This window comes from Phaethon lepturus, unplaced genomic scaffold (genome assembly GCF_000687285.1).
Source record: "Phaethon lepturus isolate BGI_N335 unplaced genomic scaffold, ASM68728v1 scaffold27584, whole genome shotgun sequence".
Taxonomy (NCBI): domain Eukaryota; kingdom Metazoa; phylum Chordata; class Aves; order Phaethontiformes; family Phaethontidae; genus Phaethon; species Phaethon lepturus.
Window position 1 is genome coordinate 13,598 of NW_010534457.1, and position 23,103 is coordinate 36,700.

The window sequence follows — 23,103 nt, forward strand, 5'->3', positions numbered from 1 at the left end:
TATTGCATTTTCTACCTGCAAAGCCCCTCCCAGAGAGCGCTTGCTGAGTGCCTGCAGCCTTTCCGAGGCAGGTTAGTATCCCTTCTCCCAAGAGCCGGGGGCACAGCTGAGGGTGCTGTGCCCGCACCTTGGTGGTTTGCACAGGAAAGGAGCAGAGGCTCTTGTCTTCTTCCAGAGGCACAGCGTGTGCAAGACTGATTAGGGAAATACCATTTTCAATCCAGAGGAATGAGGGTGATGGGGACAGAAATGCAGGATCCAAGCAGGAGAGTGTCATGTAGGAGCCTGGCTGTGGTTACAGCTCTGCTCCGGCGCGGGTCCCTGTTCCTCCCTGATTTCGCTGCCTTGGCATTGGACCCAGGAGTCCTGTGTTGTTTCTTTGCAGCATTGTTCATCTCCCTATTGCTTTCTGCAAGCTCCTGCGCCAACCTGTTTGGCCAGGTTGGTAATTTTCTCCCTGTAGACCTGAATAGTCTCAGCTTGCTGCTGTCAGGCAGCTGGAAATAACTTCTCTCTCGGCTGGTCCTTCTGTTCCAGGAATATGGTGTTCCTCTGGGGTCCGTTGCTGCTCTGCCTATCTGCTCTGCACAGTCACCGAAGGGTAAGCTGCTTCGCTCCAGCGACGGTGGGGGCCTCTGCGGTGTGGGCACAGCCCCCTCCCCAGCCGACAAAGGGCGAGGGCAGCGGGGTGGCTCTCCTGCACCAGACCACCGGGCAAATACCGCCTGATGCTTCTGTGTGAAAAGCCCTGGAAGGCAGATTGGTGGAGGACACTGCTTCTCTGCCGTGGGGTTAGCCTGTGCCTTAGTACAGCAAGGTTTCTAATCTTTTTTCCAGCTAAAATAGCTGTGGATATTCTCATTATTCAAGTGGATTTCTGTAGAAAGTCTTTGGAAACTTGGCTTTGACTGTATTTAGTGACCATGACCTTCAGAGGTTAACAGGAGGTTGTTCAATAGCAGCTTTTTTTTCCCTCCCATTTTAAATCTGGATCCCCGTCAGCCTGAGATTGCAAAATCGCACTGCTCGCTCTCTAGAGGATACATTATTTTCTACCCTTCTGACCTGGTCCCTTTCTAAACAAATCCAGCATCTGCAGTCTCTCCTACCTCCTATTCACTTCCACCTCCCCGCGGTGGAACCCACTGCCTCTGGGTCTGCATCCTAAAGCCCTGCCTGTGCTGTAGCCACGCAAGGACTCCGACCTGGCCCCATGGGAATGTGTTAGGAGTGGGAGCAGAGAAGACTGACTCTGGAAATTCAGAGAAAATGATCTGGGACCTGACTTTGTTTCTTTGTTTCCCCCTCTCTACAGTTTTCTTCAGCACATGCCATGGAGCAAAAGCGTCTCTTCTTAGACAAAGATGGGGAGCTGAAGGTAAGCAATGACTGGTTCCACCCACGGGGACCGAAGTTATGCTCGGTCCTTTTTCCTGGGATGTATGGGGGACCTTCTGTTTTCCAAACTCACTGAGGTGCTTTTAACCTCAAGGTTAAAAGGCAAACTGAAGTGAATACACCACCAGAGCAGAGAAGCCGGAGAGTTTTCTCAACCTATTTGGGTGTGCAGTAAAACCCATGAGGGGTGGTATGGCCGTGCTCCTGCTTTCGCAGTGCTACCCTTCTTGTTTCTCCCCAGGATGTGAAAAGTGTTGTACAGTCTGCTCTGCTGGGAGCCAAACCAACCATGCCGAACGCAGAGCTGGCAGACTTTACCTATGACAGCTTCCAGGAGATTGATGAACCCATGTTGCCTTTCACCACCACACTGCCAGGCATGAGGAATGGTTGGAACGCAGAAGATGAAGTCATAGCTGGGGCTGTGGGCTGTCATGAACAGCAACCATCTGGGGAAATTCTCTCTTCTGAAGAGGAAGAAGAGGCTGAAGATAAGAGCTGTGAGATGACTTGGAAGAAGAGCCAGAGGCTAGCGGCTGGCTTGGTGAGATTCAGCATCGATCTTCTGAGAGAGGTCCAGCTGGAGTCCAACAGAACCAATGTGATCCTGTCACCCCTCAGCATCGCCCTCGCCTTGTCTCACCTGGCACTGGGTAACTTCTTAGCTACAAACGCACCGATTCCTGCCCTTCCCTGCACCCCCTCCCAGAGGCACCAGGAACCAATGTGCCAAATGCAAAGATTAAATACAGCACCTTCCATTTAATCCTACTCCTGCAGGTTTAATTAGGTACGATTACAATTGAAGCTGCCCTCCGTGGCCTATGCTGAGGCTCCTACTCTCAGGTTTCTCCAGCTTCTTTTGTAAGACACAGTATGTTTTTGACTGGAGGCAGCTAGAGTAACGTCCCTGTTTTCCACTACACAGGCACGAACTAACAGGAATTTGACTTTGTTTTTTAGGAGCAGCAAATCAGACAGAGAAGCATTTGCTGGAGGCGATGCATTTGGAGTCAGTGCCCTGTCTCCACCAGATGTTGGGCACCCTTCGCAGAAGGCTCACAGAATCCATCCTCAGCTTTGCATCACGTCTGTACCTGCAGAAAGGTGAGAGCTGGCATCAGTCTGTACTGATGCAGGATAAAAGTCTCGGTGACAGAGAGTGATGGAAGCATGCTGCCGTACTGGGAGACGTCTCTGTTTCCCTAAGCACTCCTCCTGGAGAGCATCATGCCACTGGCTGCGCCACTGGGCAAATTTTTTTTCAATGTCCGATGACTTCATGTAGAATTCTTCCCCTCTGCCAGGATTCGAGGTGAAAGAGAAGTTCCTGGAGGATTCAGAGAAATTCTATGGAGCAAAGCCCCTGACCCTTTCCGGGATCAGTGAGGATGACCTTGCAGCCATAAACAAGTGGGTAAAGGAAGCAACTAACGGGCAAATACCCACTTTCCTACAGCAACTCCCCGAAAACACAGTGATGCTCTTGCTCAACGCAATCCACTTCCACGGTGAGCTCCACAGGCCTTAACTTTCAAGAGAATAGTTAGAAATCTAGTTTTCTGCAAGCACTGTAGCTGAACGGTATCTCCTTTCTTTGCTTCCTGCTAGTCAATCTGCTTGTTCTTTTCTTGTACGTCTGCCACTCCTCTTGCTTAGATTTCTTTACAGTAATGATTCCCAACTGCTTCACATGGGCTAAAAATGTTCCTTGACAGCAGAACCAGAATGCAGCAGGCGGAACCTGTAGTATTTTTTGCCTCCTGGTTCAGGATCCCAGGCAGCAGCACATCAGTGCTCATCTTAACCCAGTCACATGCAACTCACTACACGCCAACCACAGAGCTCGGAGGCAGCTTCTGTGGATTTCCTTCTGACTACAGCACAGTGGTCAGGCACGTCTTCCTCTTTTAATTCCCTGAGGACTGTGTATTGAAACACAGACCAAACACTTACTTGTAGTGTAAATCTGCAAATATTTTAGCTTGGTCTTGGAGCATTGTTCCACCCTGTGCAGCACAAAGGCAATACTCTTCAATGTTCAAAGTGCAAACATCCATTACTTCATCTTCATAGCCTTCGGTAATCTCCCACGCTGAGGCATGAGCATTAATCCTCATTCTTTTCATTATTCCATAGTCCTTCTTTGGAAGATAAGAGCTTCCTGCTGTTAGGGCTCTTCCAGCCTTGGTACTGACTTCCCTTTGCTGTATTTCTACTTGCCTGGTCACTGTCTGCCTTGTTGGAGAACTCACGATAGGAGGAGTGTCAGCCTGGCAGTTTCTGTTTTCCTACCCAAATTTAACTTTGTTGATTTCTAAATTTTTATTCTGATAGGTTTTTGGAGGAATAAGTTTGATGCTAGCTTCACTGTGCCAGATGTATTCAACATTGACAATGAGTTTGTGGTCCCAGTTGAGATGATGAAAGCCCAGAAGTACCCCCTGAGCTGGTTTACACTGGAGTCCCAGGACATTCAGGTAGGGCTCTATTAGGAGCATGACAAGTTTTGATTGGAATTTCCACTTGCTATGGTATTTTACTGACTGCAGGTATTCTTTCCAAAAAACAAATGTCTCTTACGAAGCATAGCACACAAAAATTCAATAAGCATCCTTTGTCCTTGCTTCTAAGAAGAATGTTGAATCTTCACTCTCAATCTCTAGGAAAAACCACTAAGTGGGAATTAGTGAAGTTTTAAAGCTCTGAGTTAAAGATAAATGAGGAAATATGGAAAGAAATTCCCTCAGATGATGTACTGTTGGAACCCTTCAGAAGACAGCTACTGCCAGAGCGGGTACAATGTTTGTGCATGTGGGCTTCCACTCTGACATGTGTTCAAGCTTTACCAGTCAGTGGCTAAATACTAAAATCTAATGCTATTATTCCAACAGACTTTCTCCTCTGAAGAAATCAGATACCTCCTTCCCATCGGGCTGTTTTTGTCCGATAGCTAGCCTGGCTCTGTAGACCAATTAGAAAAAGACTAAATTAAAAGCATCACTTTCTGGACTTTCCTTCCTCTTCCATAAATTCTTCTGGTTGGTTTTATTTCCAGGTGGCCAGGTTTCCCTTTAAGAGTAACATGAGTTTTGTGGTCATTGTACCGAACCAGTATACTTGGAATACCTCTCATGTGCTGGAGAACTTCCCTTATGAACAGCTATGCAGGCTTTTCCCCAGAGAGGTACCCACCACAGTGAAGATCCCTAAAATAAAATTGGATTGCCAGCTGGAACTCAACAAGGTTCTCAGTCAAATGGGTAAGGCCTCTTACAGGATTTGCACAGAATAAATGAATCTATATGGCATATGATCAATCTATATGGCATCTGTTCGCTAACACTAAAAACTGCCATTCTTGTTTCTAAAGCTGTGCCTCACAGCTTGCTTGAATAACTCCAAACTCTTTCAACTCTTATTCCTCTCCTCCTCCTTGCTCTTTGCTTGCCTAGCACCAAATGTTTTGCTCCAACAAGACGATACTGTAGAGAAAGCAGCACTCACAGTTCCTCACAATCTTTGAGTTCTTCCTGTTCCCCTATTTGTAGCCAAGACCAACTTCCTCCCATGCATCGACCTTCATCTCTTACTTTGTCATTTATGTCCAGGACATAGAAATTGCCACCAGAGAGAATGCAGATCACAAAACCTGGAGCCGCGAGCTTACTGAAATAAAACACCATGCACTGCATTTCCAGATGAGAATAAATCAAGAGTTCACTTTGTTTTGCAGAATTGCTTAACAAACAAACAAACAAACAAACAAAAAAAAATCTCTGTAGAGTGTTTCCAGCCTAGCAAGAAAGAGCCTTCAGACCTGCTGCTGCTTTTTAAAGGAGGACTTAATTTCTTTACTATTCTAAAAGAGGTGGACAAAGCATATGAAAACTGTTCTGGTTTTGGCACCCTCAGCTCTTCATGCAGAGAGGGACTGGGGAACCTGGCTGGACTGCAGCTTGTTGTTCCCTTTGCCTGCCAGTTCTCCAGTCCTCCATGGCGGACAATACATGTAGCAACAGATTAGGGGATTGTTTTCTTCAGACAGCTTTGATGAAAATCAGAGCTGGTGGCACCAAATGGGAAAGATTAACTTAGTCTTATTTCTCTGTAGGCCTCCAGGAGCTGTTCACGAGCCCAAATCTCCAGAAGATCACAGATGAGCCTCTCTTTGTATCCAGTGTACAACACCAGTCTACCCTGGAGCTTAAAGAAGATGGAATGGAAGCATCTGCTGCTACCAGCATCACGATTTCACGCTCGGTCTCTGCCTTCAGCCTTGACCGGCCCTTTCTCTTCATTATCTTTGAAGATGAAACAGGCATCCCACTTTTTATAGGCAGTGTCCAGAACCCTAACCCCAATGCTGCTCCCCAGATAAGAGAGCCACGGGACTCACCTGAAGCAACAGATGTCAATGAGAACCCCATGCCCAAATAAGAGAGGAGCAAAGCCTAAGTGTTCTGGGACTGCTACCTGACCCTTTGGACCAGCTAAAAGAGGCCTCCTGTCCCTGGAGACCTCCCTCTGAGGCTGCAGGAGGCAATCCCTCGCTGTTTTCCTTTACAGATTCCCAGAAACCAGTCCTGGGATAGCTCATTCCAGCCTTGACTAGCTTCTCCAGGCTGGGGTTCCCCTCCGTTGAATCTGAAAAGCTTGCTTCTGCCTGGATTTCCCTTCCAGGGCGCTCAGTCCTGGAAGGGAGACTTCCTTGTCCCCAGACTCTTATTAGAGTTTTTTATTAGAGTCCCCTATAGCCTGGAATCGTCATTGACATCTGGCAGCTTGGACAACAGCCAGAGATATTAATATGGCTTTTCCTTCTGCAGTTCCTCTGAACATGCCTCCCTCAAAGTGTTCCTCTGAAAACTGTCTGTACCCACCTAGCAAATGACCTCTAGATCAACTGGACTAGTAACCAGTTGTCTTCTCTATGATGCATCACAGCCATTTCCAGGCACAGGCTCTTTTCCAAGATTCCCTTTTCCCACTCTTTGGCTATTGGGATCCGATGTGGGAGGGTCTGCAGTAGGAAACCCCTTTGGATCCTTATCTCCAGCCCTCTTCCTGGGAAGCTCTAGGTTCTTGGGTAGCGCAAGATTTTTCAAGACATATTTTATAAAGTGTTTTTTAGTAATTTTTATGTTGGCAGAATAATAAAGAGTAAAGCAGAAAACATTCGCTTAAGGTGTTGCATTGAAAGACCCAAGAGAGAAAGGAAAAAGGCATGCAACTTGAATAATTGCAAAGATTGGGAGGAAAAAAGTCTGGGTGTGACAGATGGAAAGATAGGAGGGCCTCTTGCAAAGGATCTGCTTTTTGCTACACCTCATCACAGAGGACAACAGGGGCTGTGAGGCGAAAGGGTTAATCTGTAAAGACTGTCTAAGGACCAAGTCCACTAAGCTTTGGGCATCTCACCTGCAGAGTGTGCAAGGAACGCTCACTGGGTCAGAGCTGGCTTTGTGAAATGGGCAGAATTCCTCAAATTAGGGCATGAGCTCAGTGGCAGAGGGACAGGAGGGTATTTTGCCTGTCAGCAGCGATAAGCAGGGATGTGACAGTCCTTAACTCTTCTCTTGGGCAAAACCTGACCATTGCTGGTAACTGCTAGGTTAGGTTCAAAGGTGCTGATCTGGCATCTGCTATTTCTGATTTGTTCTTCTACTGGGATACTCCTGGCTCCACACTGCAATGCTATGAACGGTTGGGTCAGCTTTCAGAGGAAGAATGGGCGGATTTTGACGCCTGTAGCTGAAATGTCGCTGCCCTGTTTTGGCAAAAGGCAATGTCCCGTTACAGCTTCACTTTTGTCTGAGATGGGCACAGCTCCCTGCGTCCTTGTTCTGAGGTAGCAGTGCACATCTGACATAAGCTGCCATGAAAGAATCTTGAGGAACCCTCCACCCAACCAAGCCAATCTACCACTTTAAAATATTAGTCTAACCATAGCCTGCCATGCTGCAGCTATTTCTGTACAAAACAACTGCTGTCCATAGTAGATTCAGCTTCTGGGTAAAAAGGATGGTACCCTGTTTTTGTGAAATAGCAGTTACAGAGCACAAGGGCCATCCTTCTGGCAGTGTTTTCCTCACTCGGGAAGTCTGCCTTCCCTCAAAGGAAGGAGCAGAATGCTTCTGGGAGCCTCCGTCCCTGAATAGTCTGCACCATCTGCTGGAATAAGAGCAGGACTGACTCACTAACCATGAATTTCGGGGATGCAGGAAACTTTGGGGAACAAAAAGTCCTGGCTCAAACCTGCAATTACACATTTCTTGCCGTCTAAAAGGGGAAGAATGGCTAAAGATAATGCCTACCCCTCTAACCAATGCAATGACACGTACCCTTCAAAAAGAGGGTATAATTACAGGACCATGTAATTTTAACAAGTAAACCCACAAGAATTCAGCCCTACTATGAGGGCATAGCTCTAGCCCACAGGGAACATTTTAGCTTATTTATTTATACAGATTCATTCCTAACATTCAGAAATCCCATCCCATGCCTTAGGTAAGTCTTGCTTTGGCTACTGCAACCTCAGCCCTAACCTCCCTGAATTCCACCCTGTTGCACTGCAACCTGTGCAAAATTTGAAGTGCAAGTCTTCCTTTTCATGTCTCTGCCCTCCAGCTCCCCGTCTTCTATGAAGTTTTTTCCCCTCATTCTCGGTTTCTTCAACAGCTTGGTTCTTATTTTCCATCTTTCCGCCATCCTTCCTCCTCCAAGCTATACTTGTCAAACTATTAATTTCGTCTTATTTGACAGTACAGCAGCCCTCCATGATTGTGCTTTGCTCAAAAAATTACCAGTTACACCAACCTTAAGATTCTTTTTCACTCCACCGACTCCCCAGAAAGGCAGTTTGTAAAATGCAAAGTAATATTAATGTCTCTGCTCAGGAATTTCCACTTTGCATTGCTAAGCTTTCATTTTGACTGAGCTCTATTCCAAAAAGACATGACTAGCACAGGGCATCTGCTCTGTAGCTTATCTGCACTACTGGCTGAGAATATCAAATAAATCTCAGTATCTTTAAAATTAGATGTATTTTTTCCTTACTAGAGCAAATTCATATGAAAATGGTCAGTACTTCCATAGCAGAGGTGAACACTAGTCAGACACCATATTGCCTACTATCTTGAACCCAAACAGTAAAATGTTTGCATTAATTTAACAAAACTGATTTTAAGCTCTTGCATCTAGTTAGATGAGTATAATGCACCATTTCAGGGATACCCTTCACCTACAGGAATAAAGCTTGCTTTGGTCTATAATAACATTCTACACAACTGCCACTCTGATTTAAATGGTTTAAAACTTGTATTTAATCAGATGGACTTTCATTTGAAGATACAGATGAGATGTAAGAACTTCTCTAGTGGCCCTTTGATAAAGGGCATTTTAATACCACAAGTAAGGTATCAAAGAGAGATTAAAACCATCAGAAGATATCTCCGTAGCCAACACTCCGATCCTTGGGCCGACGATGGAAGACTAACAAGTACAAACATCTCTCTGCAGATGATTTCTCACAGAGCAAGCTGAGAAGCAGTTGAAAGCAGAGCTGTTACTCTTCTTTTTAGAAAGGGTCACCTTTGAAGCACTGACTAATCACAGGGCAGACTATCTGATTTGCTTTTTTTTTGAAAAAAAAGCAGCTAATGCTTCTCTAAAACCATCCTTTCCTCTTTGCCGAGGGACTGTGTGAGCTCAGTGCCAGCATGCATGAGTGACTCCTCATTACCTGTTAGTGGCGAGGCTGGCAGCCCAAAAAGATGGGCAGTCCATCCAGTGCAAGCCCAGACTGGGGGCACTGACGTTACCGGCTACAATTTACTTTGAGCGTTTCCAAGTAGACAAACAGCTGCCCTGGATCAAGCTAGCTACGTGTCCAGTTAGCCCAGTATCCTGGCTCTCCCAGTAGCCAGTAACAAATGACTGGGGAAAAAAAAAAATCCAAGAATGACTAGAGACAAGGCAAAACAACTGTTCTCTGGTTGTATCACCCAGCTGCTGAGTCTGACGTTACATCTGACCATTGTTAGCCTTCAATGGACCTGTTTTCCACTAATTTTGGTTGGTTTTTTTCCCCAAAAATCTATTTATCTTTCATCATCTGCAATACCTAGTTACAATGAGTTTTACAATTTAATACCTATGAAAAATACACTCTTTTGATTTAAATGTGCACTGACGGGTGCTCCCTCAGAGTCTTCTAGAGCAAAAAATAATGAAGCCTCTCTGCCCCTTTCCCCTCTCCAGATTATTGATCATTCTGTACGCTCTTACAACATTCTGTTAATTCACCTTTTTTACCAAGAGTCCTTGGCTTTTTAGTGTCTTTCTTTTTGGCCAAAAATTTTAAGCTAGTTATGTTAGTAACTATCACAGGGTAGAACTACTTCTGAACACCTTCCCCTTAACTGCTTTAAACAGCAACAGAATCCTGCTTCCACTTTACAAGTCTCTCAATTAAATCTTGGACATAAATCCGTAAATCCATTAAACACTGCTGCATTAATCATACTTCTGAGACAGAAGAAATTCCCTCATGTGGCATACAGCAAAACTGCGGGGATAAAAGACCTGCTCAAGCGGGGCAGGGAGCATTTGCCTGCCCGACCTGCGCGTTACCCGCTGTACTGCCCTTATCACGGGGAGCGCGTTTATTTTGGAAGGCAGGGTTGAAATGTTAGTGGGATTCAGCGGGAGGGTGGCAGCAGCAGAAAATGGGAGCAGAGCACTTTAAGAGAGCCCGGGGAAGCTGTAACCTGAAGCCTGCCGAAGGCTGGGCTGGGGGAAGCAGCAAAAAGCAGATGTGGCTGCTCCGAACCCAGACTGTCCCCGAGGCGCAGCGGCCGCAGGAGCCCGAGGTAAGGGGCAGCTCCCCGGCGGCGAGGGGAGCGGAGGGCGGGCAGCTCTCCGAGCACCTGGGAGACGGGAAGAACGGCTCTTCCGCGGGTGTCAGAGGCTGGGATTCCCACCGAACGGGAGATCTCACCACGGGTTGGGAGCCACCAGCATCCTAGGGCACCGCGTTGCCTGCGGAGCTGAACTGTGCTTGGGAACTGGGGTGGTTCTCTGCCCTTCTGGCATCTGCGTTGCAGCTGGGAACATGCTTTTTCTTTGCGATGGTAACAATGTGGGTGATGGTCAAATCCTCTAGAGTGAGCAGTTGCAAGATGCTTCAGAAGGAGTTAGTGCTGGGGAGTGGAGCGATCACAGCGAGCAGTCTGAACTCGTGGGTGATGTTTCATAGAACCCCTAAAATCAGAGTGTTTATAAACGATGTGACACTGGTACCGCTATAGGTGGCAAGCAAAACATTTCCTTTGCACCTGCAGGCCTTCGCAAATAGACAACTCCCAGACACGAAGTTCCTTCTCAGCTCATTTCTCAAAGTTTTCTTCCTGTACCTTCCTGACCGTAACATCCCATGCTGCATGCTGTTACTCCTCTTCTCTTTAAAGGCAGCCACAAATTTTAACATCACGCCTGAAACCATCCCACCTCTGCTCCAACCAAATTCTTTTCTCTGCATTTTTGGCTATGTGCAAAGAGACATGCAAATAGAATCCAGATGTTCAGACCAATTCAAACGCAAAAGGCTTTGTCTTTCTAAAATGGAAATTGCTTTCTGGCAAAGTTTGAGAAATATGAAGCTGGTGACAGTACTGGCAAAAACAATATAAATCTGCAAAACCAATCTCCGCTCTCATGCTCCCAGGAGCTCAGTGTAGTTGGAAGCAGAGGTTGTGTTGAGATTTTTTTTTTTTTCTTTTTTCAGAGAAAAGGTTATGCTCCACAGAAAACCTTCATCTCTGATCTAGACTGGGCCAAGCCTCTTCCGCTCAGCGTGCAAGAGTACTGCTTGGTGCAGGCATCCTCACAAAGCCCTCGCTAAGACCTGTGTTAACTCAGACTCATGCAGGGCTTCTGTCATCTCTCTTTCAGCATGGTGCCTATTCATTGCAAAACTCTGCAATGATAGGAGCAATCCCAACATCATATGCACTATCATACTACCAAACGCATTGGTTTGTTCCAGTACAGTACATGCTCTTGATACACACCTTCTGCACCAGAATACCTCATCTACTCGGCAGCTAGGATAGCAGTAGGTCCAGGATGCAAGTGCCTAGGGAAAAGAGAGTACCACTTCTGTGTTACACTGTCTAAATATAGATGAAAACTTAAAACCTCCACTGTGACAGCTTTTTCTCCAAGGCAGAACTACCTCCAGAAGGGAAGAGGTTTGGCAGGAGAGGCAGCAGTGAACTGCCTTTCATTGAAGTAAAACCTCTGCCTGAACAGACTGGGTCCTGAACCGGGGCTGTTGTAGCCACGTGGCTTTAAGTTGTATTTCTACCAGCAGGCATCTTTTCTTTATAGCTGAAGTTAATCTGAAACACATGTTCTGTCTCCTACTTCACTGGATGCCTGGATCACAGGGGTTAGTTAAATACAACCCTCTTCCTTTAATTTCTGGGAATCTATATAAACATTGCTTCAGACCAGCCTCAGTGGCGTCTGTTCTCAGGGGCATGACACTTCTGCAGTAGCTCCGGTTTACCCACAGTGAAACCCTGGGTTACACACTGCCCTTTGGACCAGACAGATCTGTCTGGAAGGGCCACAAATGCCAATACCGGAGTGATGAAAAGTGGATTTCACAGAAGGAACAGCTTTGGGGAGTTTGGTACTTTTCTCCCACCTCCATTAAAAATGTTGACTAAGTCAAGCTCTGTCTTTCACTTCTCTAGATCTGGCCCAGTGTTAGGTATTTACTCCCAGCCCCTTTCCTTACTGTCTTTTAAGAAAGCTCTTCTACTTTTACTTTATTGAATTGCAAATAAGAAGCGAAGGGTGTATATAGGCTGTACAGGCTTCCAGGTACATGCAGACACAAGAAACATGACAAACTACTGCCTGAGGCAGGTAACATATATATAGCAGAGCAGTAACCAGTCAGTTTTGTCTTCTGCCTCATTCAACAACATGGATTTGCTACCTTTTATAAATGAAGTACTGAATTTTTTAAAGTCTAAAACTCAAAAGATATCATTTAGTGCTTTTCTGGACCTTGGCACTCAGTAACTGCCAGCATCAGTGTGGTTTGGGCCACACACATCTGCTTTTGTGCTCAGGCACACCCAGGCATGTGTGCTTGCCCAATTTTAAAGTCATTAGGGCCAGGCTGGCTGAGTACTTCAAACTAGAGAAGACAAAAACTAAGATCAGGTCTGTGTTTCACAACTGGGAAGGACAAGTAGCAGCATGTGTCATTGCAGGTACAGCGAATAGTAGTGGTAGAGATGGATTTGCTTGGTTGCTCACACTACCTCTGTCATGTTCTTACTCTGTAGGTTCAGGCATGCAGATTCCAGTGGTTCTCCTTTTCCTGGGTCTCCTAATTGTCCCAAGCAGATCCCAGAACTCAGCTACTGAACAGGTGAGTAGGAGACAACATGCAGGGAGTGAGGGAGAGACACTTGGAGCAGCTGATTTAATTTTAGAGAATCTTACAAAAGGATTAAGCACTACCCTCCTAAGTTACGAGGATTTTATTTAGCAACATAATGAGACTAACTCCTGCTTTACCTAGATAAAACCACAGTAGTTACATCAGGGGATGACTGTGAGGCAGAAATAGTGGATTCCAATCCGAGTGCTGCCTTTGGCTTTACTGGGACACTTTCAAGTAAAGTAACTATTCCTACACTCTCTATCAGTAAGATTAAGCCAGTGTTTCTGTACATCATAGGACTGTAGATTGCTTGCCTTCAAAATGTTTATCACAACTGTAAGCTCCAAGTCTAACCAAAGCGCTCGCTGTACCTGCTAGAACTCTGCCACCGCTGATGGTGCTAATGCCGGCGAGGTCGAAGAAGAAGATCCATTCTACAAGACCCCTGTAAACAAGCTGGCAGCTGCAGTCTCCAACTTTGGCTATGACCTGTACCGTCAGCAATCTAGCCGGACAGCCACTGCCAATGTGCTACTGTCTCCATTCAGCCTGGCTACTGCACTTTCTGGTCTCTCACTTGGTGAGTTCTTGCCCCTTTTCCTCACGTGCTGTTTGGTTTGACAGGCCTTCCCTCATACTGTTGTCCTTGTTGTTGGCAGGGGCTGGAGAGCGAACAGAAGATGTGATTTCTCGTGCTCTCTTCTATGATCTGCTTAACAAAGCTGAGGTCCACAACACTTACAAGGACCTACTGACCAGTGTGACTGGACCAGAGAAGAACATGAAAAGTGCCTCCCGTATCGTCTTAGAGAAAAGTAAAAGTCCTTCTTCCCCTCTATCAAATTTTACCTAAAGAACTAGCAGCAGGTAGAACACACTGAGTAATACCATGCTAACAGCTTTGGCTCTGACATACTGTTGAGCCAGGATGCAGACAGCACATGGAATACTGTTGCTGCTCCAGAAGAAGCCTGGAAAGTTTGTGTGCATGTAAATAAAAGACCAGACTTAAGCACACAAAGACACTGGTGACAGAGCAGCTAACATGCAGAAGACCTAGAAGAAACTCACTGAGAATTTTGCCTTCTCTCTAGATCTTCTGGCAGGTGTTGCTAACTTCCAGGAACCACAAATCACATTTTCTATTTCTGATAGCATTCAGCCATATTCCTTTGTTTAATTCCTTGCAGAACTATTTGAAAGGTCTGCTTTTGGCATGCCATAAACATCCGCTGAGAAAGCTAAGAGCTATCTTTTGGAACCTGCTGGTTCCAAGTATCCAATAGGTTGAGTAAGCTGTACTCATAAAGCAAGCTGGAGAAAGAAGAAAGACTGATGTAGGAATAGCTGTGTCCAAGCTTTCTGTTCTTATCTCCTTTCTTTACTTTTCAGAAGAGAGTTATCCCACACTCCAGCATGGGTGGCTATGGGATTTGGATCCGTTTCCTCCATATGCCTTCAGTCATTCTTCTTCAAAGCAGGTTTCTGTATGCACACAGCCACAGATGTTTTATGAGAGAACTGCTGCTGGGCTTTGGATTGCAATCTGCTGCCTTGAGATTGTTTTGATAAGGGAGCTAGCTGCAATACCGATGTTTTTGTTCCCCAGGACTGAGGGTGAAGCCTGGTTTTCTCAGCCAACTAGAGAAGTCCTACAAGATGCGTCTGAGGGCACTAAGTGGCAATACCCAGTTAGACCTCCAAGAAATCAACAACTGGGTACGACAGCAGACAAAGGGAAGGATTATGCGGTTCATGAAAGACATGCCCACAGATGTCAGCATTCTCCTTGCTGGGGCTGCTTACTTCAAGGGTAAGAATGTTGCGTACTTGGTTACAGAGAGGGTATATGAATCATATGTTAGAATAGATGCGAGGGAACACTCACTTCCAACAGAGCAAACAGACTGCCAAAAAGAGAGAGTGTAAGAAGAAAGAAAGTGTTTGAGAACATTTAGTAAAGAAGAAAAAATGCATGCTACCTGAACAGAAATGGTCCTCGAGGGAGGAATTATTACTCTTGGGAAGCTGAATCTTGACCTGTTTACAGCAAGAGACCAGAGAAGAAAGTTTAAGTCCACAAAACTCCACAGCAAGAGACAGAATATGACCATGTAGGGAAGGCACAGCTTCAAGAGTATACTGAGCCTTTCTACCACTGTAGAGGGAATGGACGGATATACTAGAGAGCTGTTCTAGAACATGCTGTAAGCCAGTGTTCTGGAGAATTATTGCTTAGAGACAGGGAGCAAAATAAAGGGTGGGGAGAGAAGCACTTTATATGCATTGACACAATTGTTACCCTTTAAAATAGTTTTGTAATTACATAAGTAGACATCAACTTCCCAATAGCTACTCCACCCATGCACTGGCTTGATCTTTTATTTCCCATTTAGCCAATTCTCAGATGAGAAGGAGGGGCCAAAGAGTGGCAATAAATCAGTAGCTCCAATCAGTCTATTTCCATCTCTATCATCATTCAGATATGCCTCAACTCTTAAAGCACAAGTACTGTATATATAAAGCGCAGGACTACTCTGCAAGCCCTGTTTCATATTCCAGAAAATCCTCCATTTTTATCTTTTAAAAAATAGGGACATGGAAAACCAAGTTTGACATCAAGAAGACTGCCCTAAAGGACTTTCATCTAGATGAGGACAGAACTGTGAAGGTGTCCATGATGTCAGACCCCAAGGCCATACTCCGATATGGTTTTGACTCAGAACTCAACTGCAAGGTCAGAGACCAAATATTGCACAAGTTCTCCTAAACCTACTGAGGAACAGGCTCAGCTACACTTACCTGTTAACCCATTCCAGAAGACAGCCTTGTTCCTCCCATCAGGCTAGTTTTGCAATCCCCTGTTTTGAAAGGCAGTATGTTGAATATTCTACTTCTACACTGGCTATGCGACAAGCAGTCCAGAATTTAAGTAATACACAGGTCCTACTAGCCTGTATTGCCTGACCTAAAGTTGGGCAAGAAGGGCAAGGCACACTCCTCAAAACTTTTCCATCTCTACCTCTTTCAACAAATCTTTCACTGTAGCATGAGTTCAAAGATGTTCCAGCTGAGAATCCCCCAAAGCAATACTGCAGTTCATTACAGGATTCAACAGGCGAGAGAGCACTTGCCATGTTATAGCAAAAAGAATGCAGCTTGGTTTGATGAAGCCCGAGTGCCAGAGGGATCTGGAAGCATCATGTCCAGTAAAAGCAAACAGGGGAGAAGACCAAATGTTAACCAGAAAGGCTGACCAGGCAGTTGAGATTCAGGCCTGTACCTAGTATGGGACAGGTGAAACCGTTTATTATTGATGTGACCCTTTCTTATTTATAACTGGTCTTCCAGATTGCCCAGCTGCCACTGACAGAGGGAATCAGTGCCATGTTCTTCCTGCCTACGAAGGTAATCCAGAATCTGACTCTGATTGAGGAAAGCCTTACTTCTGAGTTTGTCCACGATGTAGACAAGGAACTGAAGACAGTCCACGCTGTGCTAAGCTTGCCCAAACTAAAGCTGAACTATGAAGAGGCACTTGGCAGCACACTAAAGGAGACAAGTACGTACATCACACCCTCTGCAGACCGCCAGGGCTCAAAGCAGTGGGCAAGTTGCTTCCTGCACTCAGAAGAATATGAAGCTGGTGGGTTATTAGTTAGGTCCTGCTGTCAGTCTGTAGAAATTTCACCAGTAGCTATATCACCTTGGTCCAGGACTCCTCAACTTTTTATCACATCTTTCCACCAAGCTTATACAATGCTTCTGAGACTGAGAGGGAGAAGCTCAGTACAAACAGATGTAAGCTGCTTCTCCCCGTTACCCCCAGTAAACTCTACCAGAGCAGCTATGTGCCCTCCTGGATTACAGCATTAGCAGTACTGCTCCCCCACCTGCAATCTATGATTTCAGCTAATGGAATTTTCTTTCTTTCCTCCAGGGCTCCAATCACTTTTCACATCACCTGATTTTACCAAGATTTCTGCCAAACCTATTAAGCTCTCTCATGTGCAACACAAGGCAATTCTGGAGCTTAGTGAAGATGGGGAAAGGTCCACACCAAATCCTGGGGTGAATGCTGCTCGTCTGACCTTTCCCATAGAATACCACGTGGACAGACCTTTCCTTCTTGTACTGCGAGATGATACCACTGGAACCCTTCTCTTCATTGGCAAGATCCTGGATCCCAGGAGCGTGTAGATCCCTTCAAAATATTCTGCCATGGTAGGGCCCAAATGGAAAGGGTGGTATTGGGAGGAATACTGGCTCCCTGCTCTGCTGCACAAAGACACAACTTGCAAATCTTATGCCTTCATGCTGCAATAAAAGAGCTTTTGCTATTAATCTCAGCAAGCCCCAGTATTCTCTCTTGAAAGAGTGCCTGGCTACGTCATACGCCTTCACATTCCCATTTTCCTCAGATGAGCCACAATGCAGTTCTGTGCCCTATATGCATCATCTGGTGTGTACTGTGTTTTTCCCTCTCCTGTCTTCCAACCTGACACCGGTTGTTTATACTGAATCCCTCATCACTGACGGATCTGTGCTGGTAGCCCTCCAAGTTCTGCAGTGTCCCCTCTTATAGCTTGTAAATTTGCACTTCCTAGCCTGCTGCCTCACCCATTCCAACCATTTACGTTTCATGTTGGCAAGAAAAGTGCTTCACAGCACTGGAATTAAAAGGCAGTGTGGTCTGGATGATTGCATGTTCATAACCATCAGGGTACCACACATGGGAGAGTCACATCTCTAGAAACAGGCATACACAAGCATCTCAAACATTTGCTTTAAACCCACATGCAGAAGTTATACAACAGCATCTATTACCACCACACCACACACAGACCCCTCATGTTAGAATTGGTCATTTTATTTACAACAGTCTCACTAAAGAGCATTTTAGATTTCGTTCCAGTTGTTGTTACACATGATTTTCCAGCTTGTACTACATGACTACCTTACCACATGAAACTTAGCTTTGATGAAAGATCACATTGCAGCTTCCTTTGACAGGGAAATTAAGTCCTCTGAAGGATGCTTCTGGGAAGCTCTGACAGACAGGTCTTCATCTCCTGTAGTTCCTGGATCTGAGTACTCTGAGGACCACAGTGCACTGACAAAATCTCTTCTGCTCTTTGAATTGTGCTCAGAGCTTCAGAAACTGCAAATCTGAAATAGGATGAGATTAAGAACAGAATACACAAAATATTTAATTCATCTCCTTAACTTACACAACCACCTTTAACACCTCCCCAACAAAAACCTAAACCTGTTCAAGGGTACAGATCCTACCCTCCACTGCCTTTCAGCACCAGGCAAATAGTGTGCACTTCAGCTGCAAAGGGAAGATGGGGTGGGAGAAAAGGTAGCAAGATTGACAAAAACTTAAAACATTACCTTTGAGTATAGGCACCCACTACTTCCTCACTCCAGCTCCCACTAAAATTAATTCAGTTAAAGGGAGGTGGTGTGAGTAGATTTGCAGAAGCAGTCAGGGGATTTGCTTGCCAAAAGAGGGCCAAAATAGAGCAAGAGGATTTTTTTTCATCCTTTTAAAAGAAGTCAGCAACTCTATACAACTGAGGTATAAACACCAAGGGTGACTAGTTGTCAAAAGAAAACAGTAAGACAGGGAATAAATGGAGCCAGGGAGAAGAAAAGAATAGACAGGCACAAAGCAGAGAAATGGGTCCAAAGAGAGTCATGAGGTGTAAGTGAACCCTAATGGGGTTAATGAACTTGCACTTGAGTAATGGCCAACTTTTGTACCTGTGCCAGACTGCCCAAGGTCCTGCGAGACACCCTGCAAGGTGCCAAGGCCCACCTGCCATGATATTGTGTCAGACATACGGGAGTGGTGCATGTAAGGGAATAGAATGAAAGCAAATTTACCCATTGAAGAGAATTTGTGCCAGCTTGAAAAGTTCATGACCTATTTCTACACTTGATGGCCCATGATGTATTTCCACAATCTCAATACTCCTCTCCAGGTGTCTGGCTGCTTCCTGCCACCTCCCTGATGGAAAAACAAAATAAAACAAAAAAATGAGTCATGAATAAATACTTTCTAGAGCTACTGCCACCTGAAGAATCTGACAGCATTATGCAAAATGTGATGAACTATGTCCACAGCATTCTTGGGAGGCTGCTGACCTCAGAAGCTGGACAGGGAATCTAGAAGAACATGAGATCACATTATTGTTCACTGGCTGCTGGGAATGCAGTCTTGGCTAAAGCAGTCTTCCTGAGAGCCCTGCTGTCAAAACTAGAGAAATGCAGTAGGAGAAAGGTGAACACGCTAGTCAGAGAAAAGGTTACTCATGTTAAATTCAAAGCGCAGAAAACTAGAGATAATGAGAAGACAATGCCATACCAAGAGTAGCATAGACCTGTGCCAGATGATCCTCCATCTCTCCCATCAGCAAATGCTCTGGAGACAAGAAGTTTCCAGCATCCATCTTGCACTTCAGAAGCATTTTGATAGCCTGATCTATAACAAAAGAGGGTATAAAATTCATCCTACAGGCCAGCCTCCAGCTTTTCATGATCCATGAAATGAAATCAGTCCAATCTCATCTTTGCATCTTACACAGCTAGATTTGGTTAGGATTCAGCATTCACTTCACCTGCAGTGAAGTCTTATTCTAATGCAGTATTGGCCAGACTCGCTCCAGGAAAGCAAGGCCTGGGAATGCATAACTCCAATGTTACCCTGAGTTCTTTTAGTTACTATGGAACAACGTGTGACTTAGATTAACACCCGGATCAGGGGTATAAAAAACCTAAAGCTCAAGTCCCCAGGGACACCAGGCTGCATGCCAGAAGACCCTAACTGCATAAGCAACAGTGCCATCTCATGGCTAGAACTACGTCTCCCGATGAGTACTCATTAGCTGCTGACCTTAAAGTAGAAAGCTGAGCCTTACCAGCCTTCCTGTCTCTTAGCAGTTCTAATGCTTTCTTGATTTGTTGCTGAAGGTCCCATAAACGGTGTGACAGGCTCTCTCTGCTGACTGAGATTGCACAAGCTTCATTTGAACAACAAAGCGTGTCTTCCCCCTGTGGAAATCACCCCTGTGATCATTCCTATACTGTCCATCTCCATTACCTCTGTATTGTGTTACAGATATGCTAAATTGTTTCTCAGTTGCATTCATTAAACAAAGTGACTTGCTTGTAAATTGCTAGTAGCTTATTCGATTGTATGAGAAACTTCCAGGTATAGCTAGGGCTATGTGAGCTATAGATCAGGCCAAAGCAGCGTCATGTGGTACACAACTAGTGTTCATACAAAATACACACAACATTGACTTCCCCCCATCTAACCCACACTACGTGCTGTTTTCATGTACATCCTGTGAACTGCAGAGAGTGAGACTCTCTCTACATACAGCCGCTGTATGTACACCTTCTGTTCTAGACTCCAAGCCTCCATTTTCTTTCCAAAATACCCTCCTCCCCATAGTCCATGGCCCTGATATTCTAATGTGCCTTCATCAAGTTCAAAGAGATTTTAACTTGCTGTTGAAGGCATTATTTTCCCTATAATGCTGGAAGACTGACATACAAGAACATTACAAGAAAGCTGCTAAGAACAGTGAGATACTGTCTTGACTCTACAGGGGCTTTTGCCTTCTAAGCAGAGATCATGGACTGAGGTCTTTAACTCTTGACTTTCCCAGAGACCCAAACATTACACATCCCGGTAAGTTATACAATCATCACTACAGAAGAACTACCTGCACTGGAGCCCGGCAGCTAGGGCAGCAGAATGAGTTTCTCACAGACACCACACTCTTGACATCAGACTCTAATTCATCAAGGCATGCCTGACAGCGACACTCAAAGAAATACTGACTGAGAAGCTGTTGTCTCTCAGCAACCCTCATTCTACATCGATGAGGCCCTGCAAAGGGATGGAAAGGGTAGAAATCTCTAAACATATACAGTTCTTAACATCAGGCTAAACCTATCTTTGTTATAATTGAGACTAGACATATCACCTTTTGAAGAAGACATAACTGGAGACTGAAAAGGTAACAGTGGGCTCAGGAGATAAAATCTTGCTCTAGCAACATTGTACTGGGAATTACAATACTAGTAGCAATCCGTTAGTATGCCAAGTAGAGGTGAAAGGATGTTGGTGCCTTGAGACAAACAGAGTTAATACTTACCATAGCAATGGAAAATCTCTTGGCCGCTTGGGATTGGCTGTGATGCCCTGACAGTGGCAGCTGTCCCACTAAATGACACGCTGGTATTGGGACAGCATGAATGGTTCAGAAGGCTGAGGACAGGAAAGAAGGCTGTTGCCAGGCGCACAGGCTGCTTATTTACAACAGCACTATCTCCAGACCCTAAAAATGAAGGAAAATAAAGTAGGTTGAGAATGAATCCTCATTAACCCACACAACTTATGCAGCGAGCACTGTGACCAATTGCAGATAGCAGTAGAAAGGTTTCTGGTGTATTGCTGCAATAAATAATAGCTAAATACCCTCTACAGGTGCACCAAAGAACAGGCCAGCATGGGACAGGCCATTAAATTTTAAGCAAGTCATTCCCATCTGCAATGGGAGCTTTTCACAGATGGTATTTCCATCTCTTCACACAAGCTAGATGAGCAAGAACAACAGAGAAGGGCTTAGAAGTTTTTATCTTACCCGACTCCTGCATTACAGTGATCGCTTGTGCATTACATTGCAGCTGCAACACATGCCTCAGCATCGCTTCTGCCATAGTCTTCAGCTCTGGAGACAATTCACTCGATGTTTTTTCACGTATCCTTGGTTTGGACCACTTCTCAGATGTTTCCTGATTCAAAACAACAGCCTCTAGGCCAGCTTCTTGCAGCTGTTTGCATATAGCTACTACACTCAGCATGCAAAGGAACTTATGTTCTGGGCTGTGCCTCTCAGCATGTGGCAAAAGGTTGAACACAGCTTGGTAAGAACTCTGGTACTGACCATTGTCATTACAACCAGGGATAGCTCTGGTAGCAGCTCCTGGAACCGGTGCCTCGCTGAGATGTTTGCATCTTGTCTCAGGGTTAAGGTCCTTGTCACCATCGTGGGACCATTCCACCAGCCTGCTAACCTCTGCAAATCCCGCCAGTAGAACCGTCCTCAAGGCAACATGGCAGAAGACCCCTAACGTGAGAAGCAGTGCTCCCAGGGAGCACTCTGTCCTGTGGTACTGCTCCCATGCCACGTCTGCACAGTTCTGGCTGCAGTACTTTGCGTAACTGCACCCACGGCAAGGCACTGAGGCTAAGAGCTGCCTCAGACAACGGTGGCAATAAAGATCTGCATTAGTGATTCGAGTATCCCATGCTGTTTCACTGCTGTCCTGCAGAAGGTGGCTCTCCCCTGGGCAGAGCACGCTTACAAAGGCCTCCTCTTTCAACAGGCTCTGTCCTGGCAGGATGTCCTGTGAGGCCACCAAGTGACGTCCTCTCTCTGTATCAAAATTCAAGCTCAAAGATGACGACGCACCTGAAATACTGTCATTCTCTTCCCAGATCTCCGACTTGCTTATAATGTCATCACACGCTTCTCGTGCAGGCTCTGGACAGCTCTCTTTTTCACGTATTTTAATCTTTAGTTGACTTAACTTTTTTAGCAGTGTCTGGTGCGTAGAACTAGTCATGATCCCATCCATAGCAATTTTATTCTCCACCACACTGAGGGCATCTGCTGCATCCTGTAACCTCCCCAAACACAGCAGACATTCAGCTTTCCGCAACAAGACCTTGGGCAGCAGTCTGTCTGGATAGCCATGACTTTCAGCCCTGGCAATGTCTTCCAAACAAACCTAGAACAAGGACAAAGTACTTTTAAACATACTTGAAAACCAGCTGAGACTCGTGCTCATTTATTCCATCTAAGATGCAGATTATTTTAATAAGATTATGCTAATCAGCAAATGCTATGTGCATAGCCAATCTGTGAGCCAAATAAAGCCTCCTGAGATAGAACGAGAAGGAAAGCAGGAAGCCTTCAGAAAGTCTAAGTAATGATGGATGCTTTAACCACATCTGATCTACAATCTCTTGTTCTAACAATCAAATACCCATTATTGCGGGGTTTGCAGAAGCGCCCACCTGAACCCTGAGTGGGTAAAGACTGTGCGGTAACACCTCAGATGGTGCTTGGGCTCTTCCATGCCCTATTCCCCTCTCCTGCTACACGGGAGGCCTCAGGCCACCCTCTGGGTGTGCAGACTTGCTCGGGGGCACC

The 23,103-nt window shown here is 45.5% G+C and overlaps 3 protein-coding genes across 4 annotated transcripts in view; 2 read left to right on the forward strand and 1 right to left on the reverse strand.

The window, feature by feature from the left end:
• Window positions 1-541: 541 nt before the first annotated feature.
• On the forward strand, window positions 542-5,879 carry SERPINF2 (serpin peptidase inhibitor, clade F (alpha-2 antiplasmin, pigment epithelium derived factor), member 2). Its single transcript, XM_010285545.1, has 8 exons — window positions 542-601; window positions 1,316-1,378; window positions 1,640-2,051; window positions 2,362-2,505; window positions 2,706-2,909; window positions 3,736-3,878; window positions 4,457-4,661; window positions 5,513-5,879. Exons 1-8 carry the CDS (start codon window positions 542-544, stop codon window positions 5,836-5,838), a joined length of 1,557 nt encoding a protein of 518 aa, XP_010283847.1. The 3' UTR covers window positions 5,839-5,879.
• Window positions 5,880-12,770: 6,891 nt separating this feature from the next.
• Window positions 12,771-17,214, forward strand: SERPINF1 (serpin peptidase inhibitor, clade F (alpha-2 antiplasmin, pigment epithelium derived factor), member 1). Of its 2 annotated transcripts, none has more exons than XM_010285546.1 (7): window positions 12,771-12,850; window positions 13,244-13,445; window positions 13,525-13,680; window positions 14,475-14,678; window positions 15,460-15,602; window positions 16,217-16,427; window positions 16,806-17,214. In XM_010285546.1, exons 1-7 carry the CDS (start codon window positions 12,773-12,775, stop codon window positions 17,063-17,065), a joined length of 1,254 nt encoding a protein of 417 aa, XP_010283848.1. In that variant the 5' UTR covers window positions 12,771-12,772; the 3' UTR covers window positions 17,066-17,214. The 2 variants fall into 2 exon arrangements, with proteins under 2 accessions (XP_010283848.1, XP_010283849.1); XM_010285547.1 differs by having other exon boundaries at window positions 12,773-12,850; window positions 13,280-13,445.
• Window positions 17,215-17,714: 500 nt separating this feature from the next.
• The window catches only part of SMYD4 (SET and MYND domain containing 4), a gene marked incomplete at its 5' end in the record, with an annotated part of 5,668 nt that continues 279 nt past the window's right edge, over window positions 17,715-23,103 (reverse strand). The window contains 6 exons of the mRNA XM_010285548.1: window positions 17,715-18,034; window positions 18,758-18,881; window positions 19,239-19,355; window positions 19,792-19,924; window positions 21,041-21,222; window positions 21,529-22,678. Coding sequence (XP_010283850.1) covers window positions 17,884-18,034; window positions 18,758-18,881; window positions 19,239-19,355; window positions 19,792-19,924; window positions 21,041-21,222; window positions 21,529-22,678 — 1,857 coding nt within the window. The remainder of the gene's footprint in view (window positions 18,035-18,757; window positions 18,882-19,238; window positions 19,356-19,791; window positions 19,925-21,040; window positions 21,223-21,528; window positions 22,679-23,103) is intronic.

Bases quoted from the DNA above. Each gene is read 5' to 3' on its own strand.
- SERPINF1 (XM_010285546.1), top strand. From the start codon at position 12,773: ATGCAGATTCCAGTGGTTCTCCTTTTCCTGGGTCTCCTAATTGTCCCA. The intron at 15,603-16,216 runs GTCAGAGACCAA...CTGGTCTTCCAG, and splicing joins ACTCAGAACTCAACTGCAAG to ATTGCCCAGCTGCCACTGAC. The intron at 16,428-16,805 runs GTACGTACATCA...TCTTTCCTCCAG, and splicing joins CAGCACACTAAAGGAGACAA to GGCTCCAATCACTTTTCACA.
- SERPINF2 (XM_010285545.1), top strand. From the start codon at position 542: ATGGTGTTCCTCTGGGGTCCGTTGCTGCTCTGCCTATCTGCTCTGCAC. The intron at 2,506-2,705 runs GTGAGAGCTGGC...CCCCTCTGCCAG, and splicing joins ACGTCTGTACCTGCAGAAAG to GATTCGAGGTGAAAGAGAAG. The intron at 3,879-4,456 runs GTAGGGCTCTAT...TTTTATTTCCAG, and splicing joins TGGAGTCCCAGGACATTCAG to GTGGCCAGGTTTCCCTTTAA.